We start from the raw sequence: 23,071 nt of genomic DNA on the forward strand, positions 1-23,071 counted from the left end.
GGCTCCCGTCATGCCCTTGCGCTTCACTTTCATCCTCAAATATGGCGGATCTGTAACTTACAATTTTTTGCGGGACTTTCGCTCTTCGTAAGATGATGAAATATGCCGATGAATTCAAAACATCACAGTGGTCGTCTAGGATAAAGAAAGCCCAATAATGATTAGGGCCGTAGGCGCTTTCAGGTTAGTAATAACGATAGAAATCCGCAGTTTTTAGCTGGCTTCTTGATCAATCTAGAGGTCGATGTCGTGATATTTTAACGGGGTGGGTCGGCTGCGTTTCGGGAAAGATCGAGAATTGTTTATTCATTGATTCGCGCAGTGAAAGCATTCCAACACTACTCTGATATAGTTGCATTATTTCCTCGCTTTGATGGGAAACCAGTGGTTTAAATATGTCAGCATATGACATTTAGTTTAGCTGATCGTTTTTCCAGATGTAAACAAGCTTTTAATTCTCAGTAGTCAATATCGAGCTCTGACGCTTTATGATTGTTGAGTGTACTTCTACTTTATTGACTTTATAGATGATAAATCTACATTATCAGGTCAAAAAAAAAACAAACAAACAAACAAACAGAAGGTTAACAACAAAACTATACAAAAAACGTACAAAAAGTTAAACAGTGTTCATTATAGTAAGTATTGTACACACTGTTCATCGCTTGTTGCTTGTGTTAAAGCATTGACATCACAAATGAAAATGTTACTCATCAGATCTGATCGGTTGATTGGGGCAATCACAATTACTCTAAGAAGACTTTTCTCGCCAAGAACCTAAATTCTTTGCAGGAGCACTCAAAGAAGCACCCCACTGAAGATGCCAATAATCCAGCTACTGTAAATCCTTGAATAAGCACCTGGGGTGCTTATTTCAAATTTTGGATTTTCTCTTTGAAGATTCGTTAAATCATAGCAGTTTTTGAGACTTAAAGAAGACATCTTAATTTACTCTTCTTTATTCTTCCCAAGGTATAGAACTTTCCAGGATGCTTGAGGATGTATATGCATGGTATCGGTTGTAGACTCAGCTGAGATCATTGAAGTGTGACATACCGTAAACATTTGTTTAAATTTCAGCTTACACTGTGAACAATGTTTAAGAAGAAGTGCCATGGAAAAAGCTGGCAGGCTTATCTCCAGACGTACCTTCTGTTTACCTCAGTTACCAGGATCCCATGTCAATCATCAGAAGTGTCATATTCACACTTTGTTAACACTGAGACAGCGGCATATCAGAACATTTGTGAGGACTCCATATGGAGTATATCCTGGTGTTACTAGAATTCTCATTAATAAAAATATAAATGGCGAACGTATGTTCACAACGCAGATTGTTAGGGCAGTAATGAGAGTGGCAAGAGTGAGATATTTACTTATCGGGGCTACTGGAGCTGGAGGAGTTGCTGCTAAGATGGTGAGTTTAATTTTCAACATTTTTTGGTTCTCCGTACTGTGCCCCTGGGCCCAGTTGTTCAAAGCCTGATTACGCTAATCCTGGGTTAACGTGAAGTTTGATTTGAGTTTAATTACTTATCAACAAGTATTTTTCCAAAAGACTTTTGCTCATCAGTTTTGACTTAGACTTTTCTTTACCTTTGGCTTGCTTTCAGCTTTTAAAAACACTTTTATCGAGCAAGATGAAAACCTCGATTAACTTTTAATCGGGGATTAGCGTTTATTGGCTTTCGAAAAACCGGGCCCTGAACTTCAACCCCAACTAACGATTTCCATGTTTTACTGCTGTCAATCATAGTAATGGTGACAACCAGCAAGTTTTGAGTAAACAGCTTTATTTCTCGAGGAAGCAAGACAAACAGCCAATAACTGTATTATTTAATTATTTTCCTCAGACGTATGATTCATGGAAGGACAAGTGGTTAAGATTCCAAGAAACTTTACCAGAATTCAGCTGGCTGAAAGAACTCAGGGACAGCTTACCAGATTTATCCAACACTTTTATGGGAGGTAGTGGTCACAAAAATAGTTATAATATGAATATTTATAAGCTATTAGCATAATTTTACAATATCGTTTGGTAGATTCTAATAAAAAATTGTACTTCATACTGAATGGTTTACATGTAAATGGTTAAAATGGCTATTTTGTTCCTGTGGCAAAAACAGCCATTATTTTTTTCTTGCAAGCATTCCAGGGGACTTGGTACTGTGAGAGGCCTGTTTGTGTGCTTTGACCCTCATTTATTAGCATTTAGCAACAGGGAGAGAAAAGAGAGAGAGGGGGGAGGGGTATTCATGCATGTACAACAGGACAAACTGTCTTTATTTAAGTTCAAACTAATTACCAACAGTAACTTGTGCATCACATGTTAAAGAAATCTGTAGAATTTCCTGAACAAAGTTTGAGGTTTGAAAACAAAAATGACATATATTGTATTAGTATGACAAAGTTTGTTTTATTTTTGCTTTATTTTTTTTTTTTTTTTTTTTAGTTTTGTTTTGTTGTTTTATAAATTTGCAACTTAACTTTAGGCTCAGAAGTTACCGATGATCTTGTTGACAATTTGAAACAGTTTGTGAATGGTTTTTGGAATTCAGGTATAGTAAACAACTTGATACATGTGCATGAAACAAGTTACAGATTTACATTAATAATATTATTTATTAAACAATACCTTTTATAATGTTTTAAATAACCATATGATTTTAGTTGTATTGTTGTAAATTATGGTTTTAACATGGTTCTAGATCTTAACCTTCAAGATTTTTTGTATCATGTTTTGATAAAATATACACCACTGACCCTGTCCCTTGAATTCCTGAAGCTTTCATTAGCCTGAAGAGTTTTGAAGATGATCCAAAGAAGTGTGAGGACGCTCAGATATACAAATGGCATGTGTGCCCGCATTGCCCAACACCTAGCATTTGTAAAATAACTGTTAAGTTCATACTTTTTATATTTCCTTTAGATGGATTCAGATCTCTAAGAATCTTAAAAATATTTGAAATGGAACTAGTTTCAACTGAACTCAATTTTTGACTTAGTCTTTAAAACCTTTCCTCTGGCCACCAATTTTTCTTTTGTTGACTACTTTTAATTGATAGTTGTGTTTTAATCTTTATTTATGGGTCTATGTAGTAACAATTCTCTCCTTCTTTTTGTGTCAGAAGTAAGCCCCTCTGCGGTGTCTGCAGCCGTCAAACCAGGAAACGGCCAGAAAGAATCTGCACCCAGGAAAACACCGATGGAAAAGGTACAACACCCAACTGTTTTTGTATTTGAAAAATTTTTGGCTGTCATATTTTGGCACCGAGATAACACATGTTGTAAAATAACTGAGTCTCCTTGTTTTGCTTCTCTGTACAGATGCAAGAGCGATTAGAGAGATCTCAAGAAGAACTGATTGAAATGCAGGTAACATTATTTTATTATCAATTCTTTCAAATTTGAGAAAGGTACTTTTAATTAATTTTTTAGGGGGACTATTTTCTGGAGATGGAGTGGGGTGGGTGGGGGCGTGCTTAATATTTGAGGTGATATGGGGTTTATAATCAAACAGATATTAATAACATCTGAGATTTGGGGAGGGTATACTTGGGGAGCTGATCAATATATTTTGGAGTTTTATGTTTAGTTATCAATGGCAAGTTGCTTTTTATGATACCAATCTACCTTTAGAATAAGGTCCAATAGACAGGCATAAGTGAAGTGCATAGGTGAAGTAAACTTTTTTCTAGTTTTCTTAAAGGTGTAATTTACCATGTAATTCTTGTTCAATCAAGGTCAGCGAATCCTAATCAATGAATTATTTTGTGAGGATATTAAGGCTAGCACATTTCTAATTCCTGCATATTGCTTTTGTTACAGCAAAGATACCAACGAGAGATAGACAAGCTTGAACGAGACAACCGTGAGTTAAGAAAACAAGTCATCATTCTTAAGGGGGACAACATACCAACACCGAGGAAAATTAAGGTAAAGAGAACTTAATAGAGAGTTTTAGATCCAAGTTTACTGCGAACCTCTAACCGTGGTTTGCGGTTACCCATTTGCGGTTCGATGTTCAAATGTAATTCGATTTAGATTGGCGGTGGATTAGAGAAGTGGATTACGGCCGCTATTTTGAATCAGCAGCCATGAATGGCACTTGTTTTTAAGATCCAATAGGATTTATCAAATTTAGCATTTCGCTCGAATTTGTGCCTCTGTTAATGGATAAAGACTTGCCCCACAAGATTTTTGTATCATTACGTGAGATAAAACAAGAATTATATGCTAAAAGCTTTCAGGTGAATGACATACGTGAAAACCTACCTCTCCACGTTGAAAACGCACGTCAAAAACCTCAACATGACTTGAAAGACTGGCCACATGATCTCCAGCGGTTTGCGGTTCATGGTAAACTCGGAACTAAAACTCTCTAATAATAACCCTGCCCAATGTGAGTAACCTGAGACAAACCCCTACTTTAGAGAAGATATGTTGTAACATTGCTCTAAGAAGAGTTTTGTCCTTATGTTATAGACAAAAAAGAGCACATGTTTTAACAAGTAAATATACTTTTGTGATGTCCATTGTGACTCGTTTCTTTTTTCTTTTCTTTTTTGTTTTGCTCAGAAATCTTTGATTGACATGTACTCTGATGTGCTGGACCTTCTCTCTGAGTATGATGTAAGCTATAACACCACTGATCACCTGCCAAGGGTATGTAATGACCAGCTAGGCTCATACTAGGTATCGGATAGAATTGATATAAAAATGAATTTCAAAAAGTGTCAAAAATGGTTTTGATAAAAACACAGACGTTTTGCGTATATAACCCTTCTTCAGTGTGGATAAAGCTGTTGATAAATATGCTACCCAACACACACGCGCACATGAATAGTAGCGTATGCGTGCATTAAAAGTTACAAGGAAGAAGGAACTTTTCTTTCATACTAGGTATAGTTATTTCATCTATTTTTAATTAACAAGAAATGCCTTGCATGCATTTCCTGAATTAAATTCCCATCCTCAACGAAGTGTCATACCTCAAGTAATCACTCCTTCAGCGGCACTTGTGTGACCCTGTGTTATGCTGGCTGACAATGTCTCACAATGTTTTTGTTGCAGTGAGCATAAACCTTATGCAAAAATGGCTGACATGTTAATAGTCTTTTGTCTGCATCCAAATTAGCCCTACTAGCCTTGTTCAAGGTAAAGTATTCTACTTTTGATTTTTGAACTCAAGAACAAGATTAGTAGATGAATGCGAACAAAAGGATATTAAAATGTCAGCCATTTATGCATAGCTGGGTCTATTGCATGAAGAAGAATCAAGTCCTACATATACTTTTGCACATGTATTTATTTTATTTATCTAACTTTCTGCCAAGATTTTGATAAAAGTGCTTTAAAGTTAATCAGTTGATGCCTGGCCATTCCTAGGTGGTAGTAGTTGGTGATCAAAGTGCTGGCAAAACAAGTGTACTGGAAATGATAGCACAGGCCAGAATATTTCCAAGGTTAGTCACAGAGAAAAGGGAAAGAATCGCAGTAGCTGCTATTAGGCTTGGTTCCCACTAACGACATAACGATCACAATCATAATCATAGGGCAGTTTATGTTGCTTAATATGTCCTGGTGGAGATGCTTCAAAATGTAAGCCAAATGGTGCTTATGATTGATCATTTTCTTATGATTGTGATTACATGTACGTTTGTGATTACATTTATATCACTTTTTAGGTACACCGTATGTGTTCCCACCAGATCATAAAACCTTAAGTTCATGAAAATCTTATGTTTATCATCGGCATGATGTTGCTAGTGGGAACTAAATGTAAGGAGTTAGTGTTTATTTTAGTCTGTTGTATAAGTAATATATCAAACATGAGAAAGTGTGTTTCATCAGATATCCAAACACTGAGAAGTAGGTTGAAAAAACGAGGCGCAGCCGAGTTTTTTTAAACGACTTCGAGGTGTTTGGATATCTGATGAAACACACTGTCGAGTGTTTGATGTGGCTTCTGAAATGATGATCATGAATAATTCTTGGAGAAATTCAAGGCTTAAGTTGGCAAAATTTTATGGTAATTAGGATCACATATCCAAACCACGGTCACGGTAGCGATTTTCTTTGTTTTGTCTTGATGAATTATTAATGAGTTTGAGAAAGGCTCATCAACATCACTGCCATCGTTGGAAATAAAATTTAACAGTCTACATCCTTTCTACAAAATGGCTAAGAAAATGTCATTTCACCCATGACTTCTGAATTGCTGGCGGGGTGCTCTCAAGAAAGAATTTCATACTGCTTAATTATTTGATTGAATGAAATGACAGACTCGTCTGCATGCAGACATGAAATTAAGAAACCTTTTTTTAATTCTGTTGCAGAGGTTCTGGGCAGATGATGACAAGAGCACCTGTTATGGTAAATGCATTTATTAATAAGAACTTGTTTTGTAGGAAATTTCTTAATCTGGGTGGTACTGGGTCCTTCATATGGAATAATATGCTAATATTAAACAATTATTCCATGAGGGAACGTTAAACCTCCGCTCCATGAGTTGTGTGACAGAGAGCGGAGGGGGCTGGGAATTGAAGTAACGTAATCTTTGAGTGAAGTGCACTCATTAAAATGGTTTCTATTAATTTTCATCTCTGCAAAAATTTTTTTTTTCCTCGTAATCAACAAAAATTAAATGAAAACATCAGCTACCATTCTCCAGTGCTTGAATGAGGAGATTTCAAAGGTGCATTGATTTTTACTGTCTTGTTCTGTATTTAGGTGACCTTGAGTGAAGGTCCAAACCACATGGCGCAGTTTAAAGGAAGCAATCATCAATATGACCTTACTCAAGAGAATGAGGTTAGGATTACTTACTATGGACAACAGTACACTGCACTGTAATGGCTGCATTTTATGATGAGTCTTGATTGTTTTTGTTTATGTTGTTTTTGGTTATCAGGTAAATCTCTCACTTAATTTGACAGTACTACATTCCAACAAACACACTAATAAGAATGTTAATGATAATGATATGATGACGACGACGATGAGGAGGAGGATAGTAACAACAACAACAAGCATATTTTTGAAATAAATGTGATGGTATATTTCAAGCCTGGTGAATGAATGAGAATGATGTATTATTCTAGAAAGTGACACAGGCATACTTGGAAAAAAGAAATGCGAGTGCTCCTGTCAGGAGTCGAACCTAAGACCTTCCGATTACTAGTTCGGATGCTCTACCACTGAGCTACAGGAGACTCGTGGGAACTAAGGTCATTAAACTAGGTTCATGGGACAAACATCCTGCATACTGCTAGGATTTGAATGTCGAATGTGTAATAATTTATATGAAATAAATGTGATGGTATATTTCAAGCTTGGTGAATGAATGAGAATGATGTATTATTCTAGAAAGTGACAGATTTCTGTTTTCCGAGTTATGCCTGAGTCACTTTCTAGAATAATACATCATTCTCAATAATATTTTTATTTGCAGCTTAAAGCCCTCAGGCAGGAAATTGAAATACGAATGAGGAACAGCGTTAAACACGGGCAAACAGTTAGCCCAGAGGTACTACATTTTGTAATTACATTACTTGTATTAACTAATAAATGTGGTATTTATAATGTACATATAGGCAACATTTTTCATTCATGCATTCATGTTACTTAGACCTGTCGGCACGGTCATGCAGTAGTTAGCCTGTTGAACTTAAGTCTTTCAATTGGACATTTGGTCAGAAGACTGGAGAGTTGGTGGTTCAAAGCTAGGTTTGTCCCTGCACTGTTGTGTTGTTACCACGAAACTTGACTCTGCATTGTCTCAGATACTGCGATGGACTAACATCCCATCCAGAGGGGGAGTAGCAGTAACTCTTAGTTGCTTCATGCAACAGAAACTGGGTTAAATTCTGGCCTTGTGGGAAACTAGGCCTGCTGTTACTTAGACTAGTAAGTGAGCAGTTTTAGTTTATTTACTTTCATTTCAGGTGATATCTCTCAGTGTGAAAGGACCAGGTCTTCATCGGATGGTATTGGTTGACCTTCCAGGAATTATTGGGGTGAGTTTGGCAGTATCAAAGCAACAGCTGAACTTCACAAACTATCAGAAATTTTTGGAATGAAGCAACTTTATATTAATCAATGAAATACCTTTTTTAAGATTTCATGTATTTATTGTCAGAGTTATCTGGAATTGTTTGTTCTAAAAATTTCCATTACCAGTATCTCTAGTGGATAAATAAATTAATTAAATAAATATTAAATAAAAAGTAAATTAAACCGTAAATTTCTTGTCATGTGGTAACTTTTGATTAGGTCAATAAAAATATTTCAATTTTATATAAATTGCAGTTGTAATTCAATTAACATGCTGCTTAAACAAGCCAAATTTTTTGTCCTATTTTATAGACAATCACAGCTGGCATGGCTCAAAACACAAGAGATGATATAGTGGAAATGAGCAAGTATGTTGCAAAATCTCCTCATTCTAAAAACAATTCATTGAAACGAAAGAGCACAATAGGTTGTATGTTTTACTCCTCATATCACGTGATAGTACAACTATCATCTTGATGATGATGATGATGATGATGATGATGATGATGATAATGATAGTGGTGGTCTGGACAAATGGGGCAGCATAGGTGTCCATTTTACATAATTTTTGCTGGAAAATAGGACCGGATATCAGCTTATATAGGTGCCAATGGCCGCCACTATCAGTCATAATCTCAGGTATTTTCGGCACAACCAGGCTCTCAAAACATTCCTGACCAGCAGCTCAGGGTGATTTTGCTAAATCAGTAGATGACCATGTCGTGCTTTCTTCACATTGAACTTTTGTTTGACCCCAGAAGCGCCCTAGCGGGCAAGGGAATTCAAACACTTAACTCAGCCCTACTGCTGCTGTTTTAGGGAGTGTTCATTATTTATGGGGAGGGGGGGGCTGGCAAATGAGGAAACGGAATGTTTGGAACTTTTTGTACTCCCCTCAATGATGAAGGATAACTTTTTTTGCCCCCCCCCCCCCTGCAACTAGAACATGTAAATGTTTTTGAACCCCCCCCCCCCAACCCAAATGATGCATTTATTATCAAACCATACTCTCATCCTCCACTTAGCGCTTTACTCGCCTGCCTTTTGCTTGCTCCACTAGCAGTAGAAGAAACTATTACGTATGTTAATGTACAGGTTGAAGTGATACAGAGTGTAATCACTAGTCTGAAAAATACCACAAGGCAGCTAAAGAGGGTGTTTGTGCAACTGGCAGACACTCAAAAAAAAAGTGGAGTGAGGCCAAGAGAAAGGCAAAACAGAGGAAAGAAAAGAGAAAAAGACTGTGCCAAGCTGCAGTTGTGGAGTCCTTGACTGGGCAAAGTGCAGAAGAAGTTATATTGCCACAGTCAGATGACATGATCTACCTGCAAAACACTGACAGCCTTCACCCAACCGTTCTAGTGAAAGGCCTAGATCAACTTATTTCTGAGGGCGGCCTATCTGTTGGTGCAGCCAGTGAAATCCAAACATATCTAACTAGCAAATCCATTGAATGGAACCCATTTGCTGTGTAAACTATTGGTGTGAGATCAGGGCTCAAAGTTTATTTTTGGCTTTGGGTGCACCTGTGCTACCAGGAATAAATTTCTAGGCACATTGCCGAAATTTTAGGCGCACAGCTAAAAATTTTAGGAGCACAACTTAAAATACTGGTAGCACCAAAAAGAAAAATCAGAAGCTTCAGACATTTTATTAGTGATCGTTGATAATGGTGTCATGACAACACTGACACGTTAATTTCTTTTTCTTATTTTCGCTTGCTAATAGTTAATCAGCAAGGTAATCTTTTATTTCAGTCATGTGTTTGTTTCTTTCAGTCTCTTACTGTACGTTTGAGATAGCAATAATACTGTTACATTTTTTGAATATTACATGTTATGGTACGTTCAACAAGATAATAAGACAAAACGAAGGTAAGGAATAACGTCATTTAATCCTCTCAATCAGACGAAATCCTTCAAGTCCCACGGATCACCCGAATGAAATTAATTCATTTGGCTACTTTCTGTAGGCAAGGTTAGCTCGCCTTGATCTCTGTCCACTGTTTAACCACTTCACAACTGCTGGAGTTGGGTCAAATGTGTTGGAAGGCAGCGGCCGGCTTTTTGAGAATAAATTTTCTTTTTGTAAATGAGTGTTTCGAAAAAGAGAATAAATTATGTTGTTGACAGCGCATTGACTTAACTGTAACAATTGTTCTTACCTTGAAGAAAAAAAAGTCTCTTAACCCAGATTGTTTAATATCAGCACAAAAAAAGCGAACCAAATTGCGCGAGAAGCACGTGTTTCAGAAGGTTGCCTTTACTAGTACGTACGTGTCAGTGGTGCAGTTACATAACCGAGAAGAGTCTGGGGTAAAGTCTGGGGTGGGATGAAACACGGACAAGAAATGGACTTGGGGAAACAACAAATAAAACACACACTGATGTAAGAAAAACAGTGTAACTTTCTTATTTGGAACCTTATTGTGTTACATCCACATTTGAATTTATTATTTCAAGCTTCTCTTTCGTGTTAATCAGGCAGAGTACACAAGAATTGTCAGGTGAGGAAACAAAGTGGCCCCGCTTCAGGCGCACTGAGCTTGGGCGTTTTTAGGCGCGTGAGTGCGATCACATAAAATTTTTTAGGCGCAAAATAAAAAATCCAGTCGCATATGCGACCAGCTGATCGCTAACTTTGAGCCCTGGAGATTATGGTTTGATTTACTGTGGTACAAGTACATTAAATGTCATGCGGTTCTGGAAGAATTTTAAAAAACCAAAAACTAATGATATCAACCTTCAAACTTTTTTGTCCCCCCCCCCCCCCCTCTTCCCAGATCCAGAGTAAAACCTTTCTGACCCCCCCTTAATAGGGGAGTAAACTTCGCTTGCCCCCCCCTCCCATTTGCCTGTCCCCCCCCCCTTCCCCATAAATAATGAACACTCCCTTACTGCCTACTACAACAGTTTTGAGGGTCTATCAGTGTTTCATACTCTGCAGCCAAACATTTGCTCCAAGCATTGACGTGATACAATTTACTGAGATTACCATTAAGTCTCAATTTGCAAACTTTCAGTCCTGCAGCACTGTTACATTACCAATGATTCTCAATGGAGCATGTAACTGTATTCATATTTAATAATATATGTGTTAATGCACATGTAAAAATTTCTTTCAGAAAGTACATGAAGAATCCAAATGCAATCATCTTGTGCATTCAAGGTGAGAAGATACTTCTCAGCCAATTCAATTTGTTAAGTTTAGTGGTTCATTATAGCCAAACTCAGAGATAAAACATAAGTCAGAGCTCTGGTCATTGCACCTTTGTGGACAAGTTCCCTAAAAGTAACCTGTTAGAAAGAAACTGACAATATTTTTACCTAAATGTTGTAGATGGTGCCATTGATGCTGAAAGAAGCAATGTTACTGATTTGGTGAGCAGCATGGACCCAGCAGGTTTGTAGAAAGAACATACAGTGTATTTTTTATGCACACATTTTGTGAATTAATTGTATATTTGGTAATTTAAATTGGTTTAATTATGAGATTAAAAAAAAATAGTTATAGTGAAGGTCAACCTTTTAACTACAAAGTTTTCACCTAACAGAAAATGTCTTCTTAAAATAAACAACAATAATTATACAATAACAATTATACAATAAAAATTATTAATACAATGTATTGTTCATACAACCTACAATAGTTGACTAATAGTTCAGCATCAAATTAGAAAATAGTGTTTTATTGACACTTAAAACTCCTACTTCCTTGTTAAGTGTGCCCTTTTCGTATCTGTAAATATGACATAAAAATTATGGGTCATTTTTTAACATATATTATCTTTATCTTAACTTCTAGGTGAAGAACCATGTGTTTGAAAGAGTTTTGTTTATGTGCAACTTAGTTTATTGACAGTCAGTTGTTTTGTTCTATTTCTATTTAGGAAAGAGGACTATTTTTGTACTGACTAAAGTTGACTTAGCTGAACAAAATGATGCAAATCCAAGCAGGGTAGGATATTAAACTGTTCCCCGATATCACAATTTGAGAAATTTGTGTTTTCACTTAACAGTGTCCAACCTTTTAAACCTACTTACAAGCAATCACATCATTAAATATTGTAACTGGCCATCCAGGTTAGCTACCAGGTCCCAGTTGTTCAAAGAGCGGATAACTTTATCCACTGGATAAGTCGCTATCTAGCGGAACAAATGTACTCCAACCAACGCTTCTGGCAAGTTTTCCACACAATCCCATACTTAAATTTGACATATGCTTCTACTCTATTCACAAATTTTAGGATTATCAAGAAAATACTGCACACATTTTAAGTGCCAGATAGCAACATATCCAGTGGATAAAATTATCCGCTCTTTCAACTACTGGGGCCAGGTGGGTTGGATTCCCACTGAGGTCAAATATTTTTCCTTGCCTTGTGTAGTCTCCCATTTCTTTACTAGAGGTAATGCTCAGTAGGAAATTCATGAGTTCACTTTTAATTAGCACGTTATCATGTGTCATTAGTGCTAGTGGCAAAGCATTTTTTGTACCCCTTGTACCAAAGTCTTAACAGGTAAACAGGTTAATGCCTTCTCTTAGCTGTCAGGATCACATGTGGAACTATGATTTGTGACAATAGACATGCACAGTAATACATGTGATGTTTGATACCATTCATTTCTCTCTTGCAAACAGATCAAACAGATACTGGAGGGCAAATTGTTTCCAATGAAAGCTCTTGGTTACTTTGCTGTGGTGACCGGCACAGGTAAACTGAACTGCGCTGTGCTGCAAGTCATTAACTTATAGTAACTGTAAAATATGGCTGAATGTAATTTGGCTTAGTTAGTCTCAAGCCAATACAGATCAGTGGCCTTTGGGGAAGTCACGCATGTTTGGGGTCTCATACAGGGTTTTGCAGGATTGATGTGTTTTTCGTTCCAGCTCTGTGAGGATGTGCAGTTACTTTGAACATCAATTCTGCTTGCGGCATGCGTTGAATTTGCTCCCTCTTCCCCCTCCCCCCCCCCCCCCCCCCTTTCTGTTGGTCAGGGCAAGTATGTGGGTTGGTGAGTATCACCACTGATTTTATCAGTGTGATGATGCTTGGGTAATTTCCGCTCTCAGGGTTGCCATGGATACGTGCGTGCTCTGCTCGTTGCTCGTATCTCGTCTCGCGCCACCTTCTCTTAGTTACTTTCCCCAAGCTCATCAATTGGCGATGAGTTTAATTTGACAACCAGGGACCTTCGTTAGAGATGGCAATTTATGTATGTCTCAAAACGATAACTTTTCATGAGTAAAACTATTTCTTGTAACCTTCGGTTCGTATCTTTACCATTCTCTGCGAGCAAAAGGGCCAAATTTATTGTTTTATGGGAGGGGTGACACTGCAGTCATCAAATTTGTCAAAAAAAAAAGGAATTTAGGAGTGCGTAAACAGTCGTTCCAATATATATTTTTTTCATGTTGTGAATTGTTAGGTAACACAAGTGAAGGCATTGACACTATTCGCAGCTATGAAGAAGAGTTTTTCAGAAAGTCAAGGCTTTTCAAGTAAGTGCCAAGCAATATTTTTTTGAAATTGTCAGAGTATTGGCCAACTTACTTGTTCAATGCTTTGCATTGTACCGTGACAAAAACGTGCATGACGTTGTTATTTGTTTTGTGGCAACTTTCTAATGGTGACCAGGAAGATAAGGCTTATTTATTGTGGGCTTTGTTGGGACTTTTTTCACATATATGACTTTTAACGCTTGTTTCTGCAGGTCCGGGGTATTCAAAGCGAGTCAGATGACAACACAGAATTTGAGCTTTGCTGTTTCACATTGCTTCTGGAAAATGGTTCGGGAATCAATTGAGCAACAGGCAGATTCGTACAAAGGTAATTGATTTTTTTTTTTTAACTGATTGTGGTGAACGAAAGGTAAGTTCGTTACGCGCAACTCTGTGCGCAATTTTGTATTGTGCGCCCGTTAACGGGCTGACTGGATACACGAGAGAATTTTTTGTCTGTGCGGGCGATGCGAGTTTCGCACGTTATTCCACCTATTTGCGTACTACATTGTTGGCGTAGTGCGGTAGTGGTACTGGTTACTTTAAGTAAACGTTATTTACACTTATTTGGGTTTATTTCAGCCAAGAGGTTCAACCTTGAAACAGAATGGAAAAACTTTTTTCCAAAGCTACGAGAATTGGACAGGGTAGGTTAAGTTAACTAGTTAATTAATGAATAGCACCGCCGGAAAGGACGTTCAACGCTGTCATTTCAATTGAATGATCACACTTACGGATTTCATCTACAGACCCAAAAGTTAGAACCACCTTCTACAACATAACAAACAGCACCATAGGAAAGTACTGCTCAGTAGCTTTCATTTAAATGGTCACACTTTAAGATTTCATTAGCAGACTCAAAAGTTAGAACCACCTTGAACAGCATAATAAACAGCACCACAGGAAAGTACTGCTCAGTAGCTTTCATTTGAATGGTCACGCTTTAGAATTTTATCCACAGACTCAAAAGTTGAACTACCTTGAACAGCATAGTAAACAGCAGCACAGGAAAGTACTGCTCAGTAGCTTCCATTTGAATGGTCACACTTCCCATTTCATCCACAGACTCAAAAGCTAGAACCACCTTGTACAGCATAATAAACAGCACCACAGGAAAGTACTGCTCAGTAGCTTTCATTTGAATGGTCACACTTTAGGATTTCATCCACAGACTCAAAAGCTAGAACCACCTTGTACAGCATAATAAACAGCACCACAGGAAAGTACTGCTCAGTAGCTTTCATTTGAATGGTCACACTTTGGGATTTCATCCACAGACGCAAAAGTTAGAACTACCTTGTACAGCGTAATAAACAGCACCACAGGAAAGTATTGCTCAATAGCTTTCATTTGAATGGTCACACTTTGGGATTTCATTCACAGACTCAAAAGTTAGAACCACCTTGTACAGCATAATAAACAGCACCACAGGAAAGTACTGCTTAGGTGCCTTCATTTGGATGGTCAAATGTAAGGATTTCATCCGCTGAACTGGGTTTTCTTTGCGTTGTTGTTGTTGTTGCAGAATGAGCTTTTTGACAAAGCTCGCAATGAAATCCTGGATGAAGTTCTCACGCTCAGCGAGATCACGCCTCAGATGTGGGAAGACACGATAACCAAACACCTGTGGTCAGCAGTCTCTCCACACTTCATAGAAACCATTTACCTTCCCGCAGCACAGGCCGACAACCCGAGTAATTTTAACACTTCAGTTGACATCAAGCTCAAACAATGGGCAGACAGAACTCTGCCGGATATTTCCGTCAAGGTATTGGTAAAGTTTTGAGATGTTAAGTACAATAAGTTTTGCCTGTTACGCTAGAAAAACCGGCGGGTGAAACAAAATGTGGAAAAGGCGTCTACTGTCGCAGGCTACTCCTCAGGGGAGGGGAGGGATACTACAAATAATGGACTAAACGGGGAGGCTCCGCCCGAAAGGGGCATCTTTTTCAGGCTTGAGGTATATAAAAGGCTAGGAATTTAACGTGTTGAAATATAGAAAAGGGTAGGGAAAACTGTCATTTAGGTGTTCTAAAGTCTTCAAAATATCTCGAACAGACTGGCCGAAAAAGGCTGGCTCAGTTTTTAACTTTAGGTAGGTGACAGGGGAAGCATTTTCTATAGAAGCTGAGGTTTATGGTAGAGTTACCCTGTCTGTCAAAAATGGTATATAAAAAGATAAGGGTTTGGACCTTTAGGCGGAGCCTCCCTGCACAAAGTTTTTCTAAGTAGCCCCCCCCCCCCCCCAAGGGGGCTACTCCTCACTGATTGGTCTCTTTTGCAGGTTGGTTGGGAAACGCTGTTTGAGGAATTCTACAAAGCGATGCAAGTAAGTTTAAATTCAATGGGATTTAAGACGGAAAACCTTGCATGTTTCTTTTCCATACATACCAGCGAATAAAACCTCTCGGCAGTTAAACTTGTCAAAGAAAACATGTTTTAACGGTCCAGTGTGTGTTTTGTTTGTGTTTAGGAACAGAAGAATGAAAACGGTCACAGCCATTTGTTTGAAGAACTTAAATCCGAGCTTTCGGATGAATGCAAGAGGAGCCACGTGTGGCAGGCTAAAGCTATTGACAGTCTGGTAAGATAGCATTGTGTAAAGCCAACAACAGCCAGGAAATTACCGGAATAAGATTCTGCTCCCTAAAACTTGCTGCAACTTAAATTTTCAGTTAAAGAATCCGAATAGATCAAACTGTATTAGCTTACATAAATTTGACTTTAAAAGGACAGAAAATGATCAAAGAACACTGGAGACAACATTTGAAATATTTGCTTGTGTTCTCGTCGTTTAAGAGAATTTTGTAATTTATCAGGAACAAAACCTGTTTTCCAGGAATTATTTACTTTATTTTCACTATGTTATAGAAGAATTGGTTCATGCCTTTAGCTGTGCGTATATCGAGTTATGGATGCATTTGGGAAGTTTGGAGAGCACCCAAGTAGCTAGAGTCTTACGCTTTTCTCGTGCTCTCCAAACTTCCCGCGTGCATCCATAACTCGAAAATTCTCTGCACAAAAAAAAAGGTGAAAATGGTTTCTCATATCGGTTTAATCTTAACGTTCATCAAACTTCAAGCTCTAATAAATGTACATTTTTATGGTGTTGTATCTGTAAAAAAGTTTTTTATAACATAGCGCGCGCATGCTTCTCCCGTCTGACTTGCACACGTCATCGGATGGACGCACGGCCGTGCGTATGTTGAGAAATGTACCATGATGACGCTAATAGGAATTATAATTAGGATACATCCGCTATGTTATAATTGCTTCTGTCCCATCTTGAGTTGGTCGTGTTAAAGTGACACCCTGTTGTAATTGCTTCTGTCCCATCTTGAGTTTGTCGTGTTGAAGTGACACCCTGTGATGGACTAGCCTCCCATTCAGAGGGAAAGTAGTAACGCCTAGTTGCAAACCGGCGTAGGGTAAAGCCGTGTGGGTAGTCTGTGGAGCGAGTGCTTGGCTTGCCTGTGGCATGAATGTGACTTGTGATTGTATTTTATTCTATAGCGTGTCATTCAACTGACTGCACTTGAAGACTGGTCCGTGAGTGAGAAACAGCAATGGGACTCAGCAGTGAAGTTCATGGAAAGTACGTTACAGGATGAATTGGACAAAGGTATTAAACAAAATAGAAATGCTTTTCTAACCTCTTTCTCTTATTGGTGATTGAAAGAGTGGAACAAAAGCCCAGTAGCTTTCCACATACCCTACACTTAGAACACACGTTTTACAGCGTTATAAATAGTTAAATAGCCACTATAAAATTTCCTGGCTGTTAAAAGGAAAGTTATAATCACAGGCAAAATAGTAAGTAAGTAAGTAAGTAAGCGATTCATCTTTGCAAGTATAATTAAACGACAGCTTGTTACTTTAATCCTATCGAGGCTGGCCTTTTCTTTTTCTCTTCTGGGGCCGAGTACAGTCAACTCTCTCATATCGACCACTTCTCGTAAGCGACCACCTCCCGTAAGCGACCACCGTTTTGTTTCTCAGTTAAATACTGTTTCAAGAGCTCTCTCGTAAGCGACCACCACTCGAATTTCTTTCCACTTCGTCGTGCCCCAAGGGTGGTCGCTTACGAGAGACTTGACGGTATATCTTTGCAAGTATAGAAACTATGACAATGAGACTACGTCAAGAGAAGTTTCCTTTGAGGTCTGTAAATGGAAGTGATGACGTCATATGACACGATTTCAAAATGGCGACCATATTGGATCCGCGATCTTGGATCTCTTGATTTCTCCAAAACCTCAGAAAATCACCACATTCGACAAAAAGTAATTAAAGTGAAAACGAAACACACAAAATGACATACATAAAAAACGAAATGTACTGTTTGAAAGTTATTAACCTGCCTATCAAAAATTGGTTGCCATGGTCAGGGTTTACTGAAAAACGATACCAAATTGTCCTCAGGTAAATTTCTGAAAAAAAAGTCACGCAGTTTCTGTCGTTAGCGCAAATATGTTTGCCCCCTCCCCTCTCTCCCCCCCCCCCTCCCCCACCTCTTTCCCCCAATCATCTGGCCTTCATAGGGTTAACTTTAAAGATCACTAACCAATCTTTGTAATATTTCAGCGTCCAAGAACATGCACGAGCTACTAGGTCCCGGCGCGACTGAAAGATGGATGTATTGGAAATCTAGAAGCAGAGAGCAGGTGAGTAGCCATTAGACTAGGGACGGCGGCGGGATCTCTTCTTCTCTTTTTCGTGAATCACACGCCTGTGGATTAAGGAATATTACGGGAACCAGCACGCATAAACCTTTTGTTTACACTACCTTCTATCCGGACCGCATGCCCTTGTAACTTTTGTACTTGCTTCAGAAACAGCTACAGTTTTGGGTCCGAAGCAAATTTCGCTGTTGTTTTCTGTCGTTACATGTCTCATATACCGTCCTCCTAGAACTATAAAAGACTCTGCCTTAGTCTGTTTTGTGGTTGTTCTCTTAAGCAATGCCGCTGCTACATCAAAGACGAACTTCAACGATTGCTTCAAGCGCACGAGGTAAGTTGGTCCTTGATGCCAATGAAATTTCCTTTGTACTTTTGACTTTCGAAACATACCGTTCATCGTTTTCTTTCTTCGCGCGGTTAAGCCCGAAATGTTCAGGTGTTTCACCTCATTGCCTAACTGTCTGGCTGACGGATAGTTCCAGTTCTGTCTTTTTTTTTAACACGGACTTCTTCTTTCCTCCCACATTGTATTTTCAATGTCAGAAATGTGATAAGCATTTTAGTGATGAAACTTTTTCGATCTACATTTCTTTTTCCACGTGTAGACCTCAACAATTTAAAAACTCAACAAAATTTTCTGCGTTCACAGGGCAGCTAACTTGCGATCAAATAGCAAGAAATAAAAGCTAGCGACAAAATCCAAGATGGCGGACAGCTAAAAAGATCTACCGAAAGTCGGGACCGTCACCACGCATGCTCAGCGGTGACACCGATAAACATCCTTTTGCCTTTACCGCGAGAGTGTTGTGTGACGAAATTAAAGGCTGACATGGCTAAACAGTTTTCAGAGCAGCCAACTTTGTTTTGTTCTCTCTCGGTTTGGTCCTTGAATGAAAAGAGCTCGGGGCTGCTCGTAGTCTATGTAAAAGACAAGCTTTTCATCTGATTCAAAGTCTTTCTCTTTTTATTTCCTTTTGCAGCGTCACGGACCTGTTCTCGCAGATGATGAACTAACGACCGTGAGGAAGAATCTAGAAACCATCAATGTTGAGGTCTCCTCCGATCTGGTATGCACCTTGATCAATTCAAAAGCTTAAAGTACAATCTGATGACCAGTGTTTAGAGCCCAGCCTCAGACATCAAAATTTGCCTCATATTGTTTCGTATTTATATGTAAGGACGGTGCCTACTAATAACGAAGTATTTTTGTGTAATTTATGAGTATGCGGGGAAAGCAGATCTTAGCAAGGGCTATTGAAATCCTAAAAGAAATTGGGGGTAACCACGCATTTTTTAGAGATAATGAAGCAACAGTTATTCTAAAAAACAGTAAAATACAAAGCAATATATGGCATTTTTTCCAAATTGAAGCTTTAGTATCTCTGAAAAATGCATGGTTACGCCAAATTTTCTTTTCTGTTCTGCTTTCTTCGCGTAGTTTTAAACCGCGCAAATATATCCCTGTATTAGTAGGCATCACCCAAAGGAAACCCGAGTTTCTCGAGATGCGCAGGACGTATGCGCAGTAACAAAAGTAGGCACCGTCCTTAATGAGTGCTGTTGAACCTCTACAGCGGTCTCCCAGTGAGTAGGGTTGACTGGCCGTAGTAGAGAGGTGTCCGTAATGGGAAGAAAGGGTGGTAATACTCCTCGTCGCTTCACGACTAAAGACAATCGCCATTCTCAGGGAGCGCGCGAAAGACTTTCCCCTTTACTTTGGAGAGGGGGGTTGGCAGATCAACACTGAATTTTTATTTTATTTTATTTTTTTTATTTTTGTATACCTTCACGTTTGGTGTTGTGTATTTGCCAATCAGGTTAATGAAACGTGGCGTCAATTGTACCGGGAGCATTTTCTGAAGCAATCCTTAGGAAACGTGCAGGAGTGCAGAAATGCATTTTACAGAAGAGATTTGGTTAAAAACGAGGTATGTAATTTAAACCAGGGAAAGTGTAGTTGTTGACTTGGACTTAGTTACTTCTCAATCATAAACACTTTAGAAAACCTTTTTTTTCCCTCGTTTTCTACTCAGCTTGGCTGCAACGACGTGGTCCTTTTTTGGCGAATTCAGAAGATGCTTCAAACTACAAGTAATGCCATTAGACAGCAAGTTATGAATCATGAAGGTAAGTAGTCCGTTGTCTTTGTTAGGGATAGTAAAGCGAGCGAAACACGCGAGCGCGCGCGAAAACTGCCACATCTCCTCGCGGGAGACAATTTCGCGCGCGGTCACGTGATTGCTCGCTTTATGTTCCCTTACACGTAGTCCACGAATAATATCACAGTGGCAGGACTAATCGAATAATAATAGCAAAGTAATAGCAAAAAATCTATCAAATAGTCTTCATGCTGGCTTTCTCCAGCTTTGTTTTCTAAAATTACTTTATCTGCTTTTTATTCTGACCTTTAAATTTCCATAGGCGGCGGAAAGTAGAAATTTGTTTTGGGAATTAGCTTTCCTGTTAGTAATAAATTTTCTAACTGGTACAATGGAAGAATCTATCGACATACACATTACACAACAAGAGTCCCCCGACAGTTTCCTTTCCTTATGTCTTTTTCCCGTACACAGAACAGCTTACCAACACCGTCACTTAATGCTTTAGGCCCAAACTAACTCTCTAGGCGTAATATATGTGTAATTTGGTCGTCGCTTCGAGTTACGCATTATATTTTATTTTTTGCTCTTTGAAAAACCTACTGTGTTGTTTCTCCTTGCTACAGCGCGCCGATTGGAAAAAGAAGTGAAACAAGTTCTAGATGAAATAAGCTACGACCAGGCAGCCAAGGAGAGGCTTATTCGTGGCAGACAAGTTGATCTGGCTGAAGAATTGAGTAAGTAAAAGGAGTGGCAGCAAAACTAGTAATATAGTGAGCTACATTTGCATGTGAGTAAAAACTTGGCTGAAGAATTGAGTAAGTAAAAGGAGTGGCAGCAAAACTAGTAATATAGTGAGCTACATTTGCATGTGAGTAAAAACTTAAATTCGTTCGAAAGTCTTCACTCTGATATTGCAGCTGAGAAACTCTTCAGTAGGGAGCCATTATACGCGTTGATTGCTGTAGTCTTGAAATTTTCCGACTCTTTTGTTCTAAAAACATGTATCCTTGCATTGATTTGGTGAAGACAAATCAATAAGAAACTGAACATGCCATTTGGTAGATTAAAACCTTTGCTCTGATGACAATGCGCTGTGTACAATTTCACGTTATAATGGAACAAACCTGAGGCCAATTTAATAAAACTTTTACACTTGTAATGTACGAGATGGGCCGTTGCTTTGGCTTGCAAATACAAGAAAGAATACAAAAAAATAGTTCAAAAAAACTAGTTCGACAATGCATCAATTTCTGCATCCGTCGGTAATTAGAAGGGTACAGTTGCTTAGCTACAAGTGTAAAGTTTTATTAAATTCGCTCCTGGGGCGAGTTGCATTTAACGTCGGGCGTAACTGCTAACGCCAGACCTTCAGCCCAGTCACATTCAGTATTTTAACGTCTGACGATAGCATTTACGCCCGCCGTTAAGTTTTACGCGACTCGTCCCTGGTATCCCTCTTTTGTTGTTTACGCTAATTTTATTTATGTATGCATGTATTTAATTTATATATTTATTTATTTATGTTGAGCTTCAAAGTGAAACACGCCTCTAAGTGTCAAAGTCGTAATTGCTGACTGTATTAGCTGTAAAATAAGTGTGAAAATTAGGAAAAAGCAAGTGGATGAACGCTTTTACCACCAGACGCAGTGAGGTCCTGGCTTTGTCGTTTTGTCAGTCGGGTGTTATGAGCTCAATATATTTAATGTTAAGACGTTAATGAAGTGATAATATTGCAAATGGCAATTGTGAATAAAGCTGGCCATTTTCTTTTTTTATTATTTTGGCCATGTTAATTTTTTTCTGGTTTAGTTGTCACTCGTGTCAATGATTCTCATGATTCACACATTGATTTCTTCAAGACTGGTTTCAAATTATTTGTTTCTGGTTTATAGCTGGACTCACTTTGTGGGGTATGCCCTATCCCTCAGCGTACACCATAACTACAACGTCGCACAACCCCTCCATCGGGCCAATAAGTACGTGCTATTTGTGACCTAAACTTTGTTTGTCACAAGCCAATAAGCGAGAGAAAATATAATAGATCCGTCAAGAATTTTGCTAATAAATTTGATTTGCTTCGATCATGTCAATAAGATATCGACTGAAAATTTTTCTAGTAACGGTGATAGTTTGTGTGGGTGTCGTTCGTGCCTTGATGCTCCCTCGTTGTTACTGGTACAGTTCTGTTTGTGCGGTTTCGTTGTAACCTTCGTATTTGTTTAATTTTTCTCGTTTTCAGAACGCGTGAGACATATTCAAGAGAGCTTGGAGCAATTCATCGAGGCTTTAAACAGCGAAAAGTAGCGAGCAAGCAGAGTGCAGTTTTGGTGTGAAGAACGAACTGAAGTTGCGTGTTTATATCCGTTCTACTGGCTTTCTTTGTTTGCACATCAGGTCCGTTCGCCCCTAGAGTTTTTGTGCGCAACTGCAAGACCTGGTGACATTGCCGGTCAAGAAAATGCACACTGAAGACAAGTCTAGCTTAGTGATCATTTCCGTTTCGAAAAACAACGAATTCTTACAGAAATACATTTAAAATTGAGAAGTGATACTCGTCCACATTTTCTCTTTATTTGGCTGTTTTGTCTGAGAATTGACATAGCCAAGGGAAAACGTTCTGTACTCTTATTGTCTCAGCCATGTAATCTAGAATGTGTAAAATCATTTGTTCAGAAAATTGAGCATAGAATAATAAAGAGTTATATACAATACAAACTCCAATGAGATTCC

The 23,071-nt window shown here is 38.5% G+C and overlaps 1 protein-coding gene across 3 annotated transcripts; it reads left to right on the top strand.

The window, feature by feature from the left end:
* Positions 1-21: 21 nt before the first annotated feature.
* Positions 22-23,067, top strand: LOC146484507 (dynamin-like GTPase OPA1, mitochondrial). Of its 3 annotated transcripts, none has more exons than XM_085104573.1 (32): positions 22-183; positions 1,081-1,417; positions 1,854-1,968; positions 2,493-2,558; positions 3,129-3,214; positions 3,328-3,375; positions 3,829-3,936; positions 4,579-4,665; positions 5,389-5,465; positions 6,339-6,375; positions 6,733-6,813; positions 7,454-7,528; positions 7,947-8,018; positions 8,368-8,423; positions 11,180-11,223; positions 11,395-11,457; positions 11,945-12,012; positions 12,697-12,769; positions 13,485-13,557; positions 13,770-13,885; positions 14,140-14,204; positions 15,083-15,325; positions 15,842-15,886; positions 16,031-16,141; positions 17,071-17,179; positions 18,142-18,221; positions 18,517-18,570; positions 19,220-19,306; positions 20,057-20,167; positions 20,273-20,366; positions 20,965-21,075; positions 22,581-23,067. In XM_085104573.1, the coding sequence occupies exons 1-32, from the start codon at positions 158-160 to the stop codon at positions 22,643-22,645; spliced, it is 2,883 nt and encodes a 960-aa protein (XP_084960699.1). In that variant the 5' UTR covers positions 22-157; the 3' UTR covers positions 22,646-23,067. The 3 variants fall into 3 exon arrangements, with proteins under 3 accessions (XP_084960699.1, XP_084960700.1, XP_084960701.1); XM_085104574.1 differs by having other exon boundaries at positions 3,132-3,214; XM_085104575.1 differs by lacking the exon at positions 2,493-2,558.
* Positions 23,068-23,071: the final 4 nt, after the last annotated feature.

This window comes from Pavona decussata, unplaced genomic scaffold, assembly GCF_977016875.1.
Source record: "Pavona decussata unplaced genomic scaffold, jaPavDecu1.1 SCAFFOLD_32, whole genome shotgun sequence".
Lineage (NCBI taxonomy): Eukaryota > Metazoa > Cnidaria > Anthozoa > Scleractinia > Agariciidae > Pavona > Pavona decussata.

Coding starts and splice junctions, on each gene's coding strand:
- LOC146484507 (XM_085104573.1), top strand. CDS start 158: ATGATTAGGGCCGTAGGCGCTTTCAG. Junction 6,376..6,732: donor TGACAAGAGCACCTGTTATG/GTAAATGCATTT, acceptor TTCTGTATTTAG/GTGACCTTGAGTGAAGGTCC. Junction 20,367..20,964: donor GCAAGTTATGAATCATGAAG/GTAAGTAGTCCG, acceptor TCCTTGCTACAG/CGCGCCGATTGGAAAAAGAA.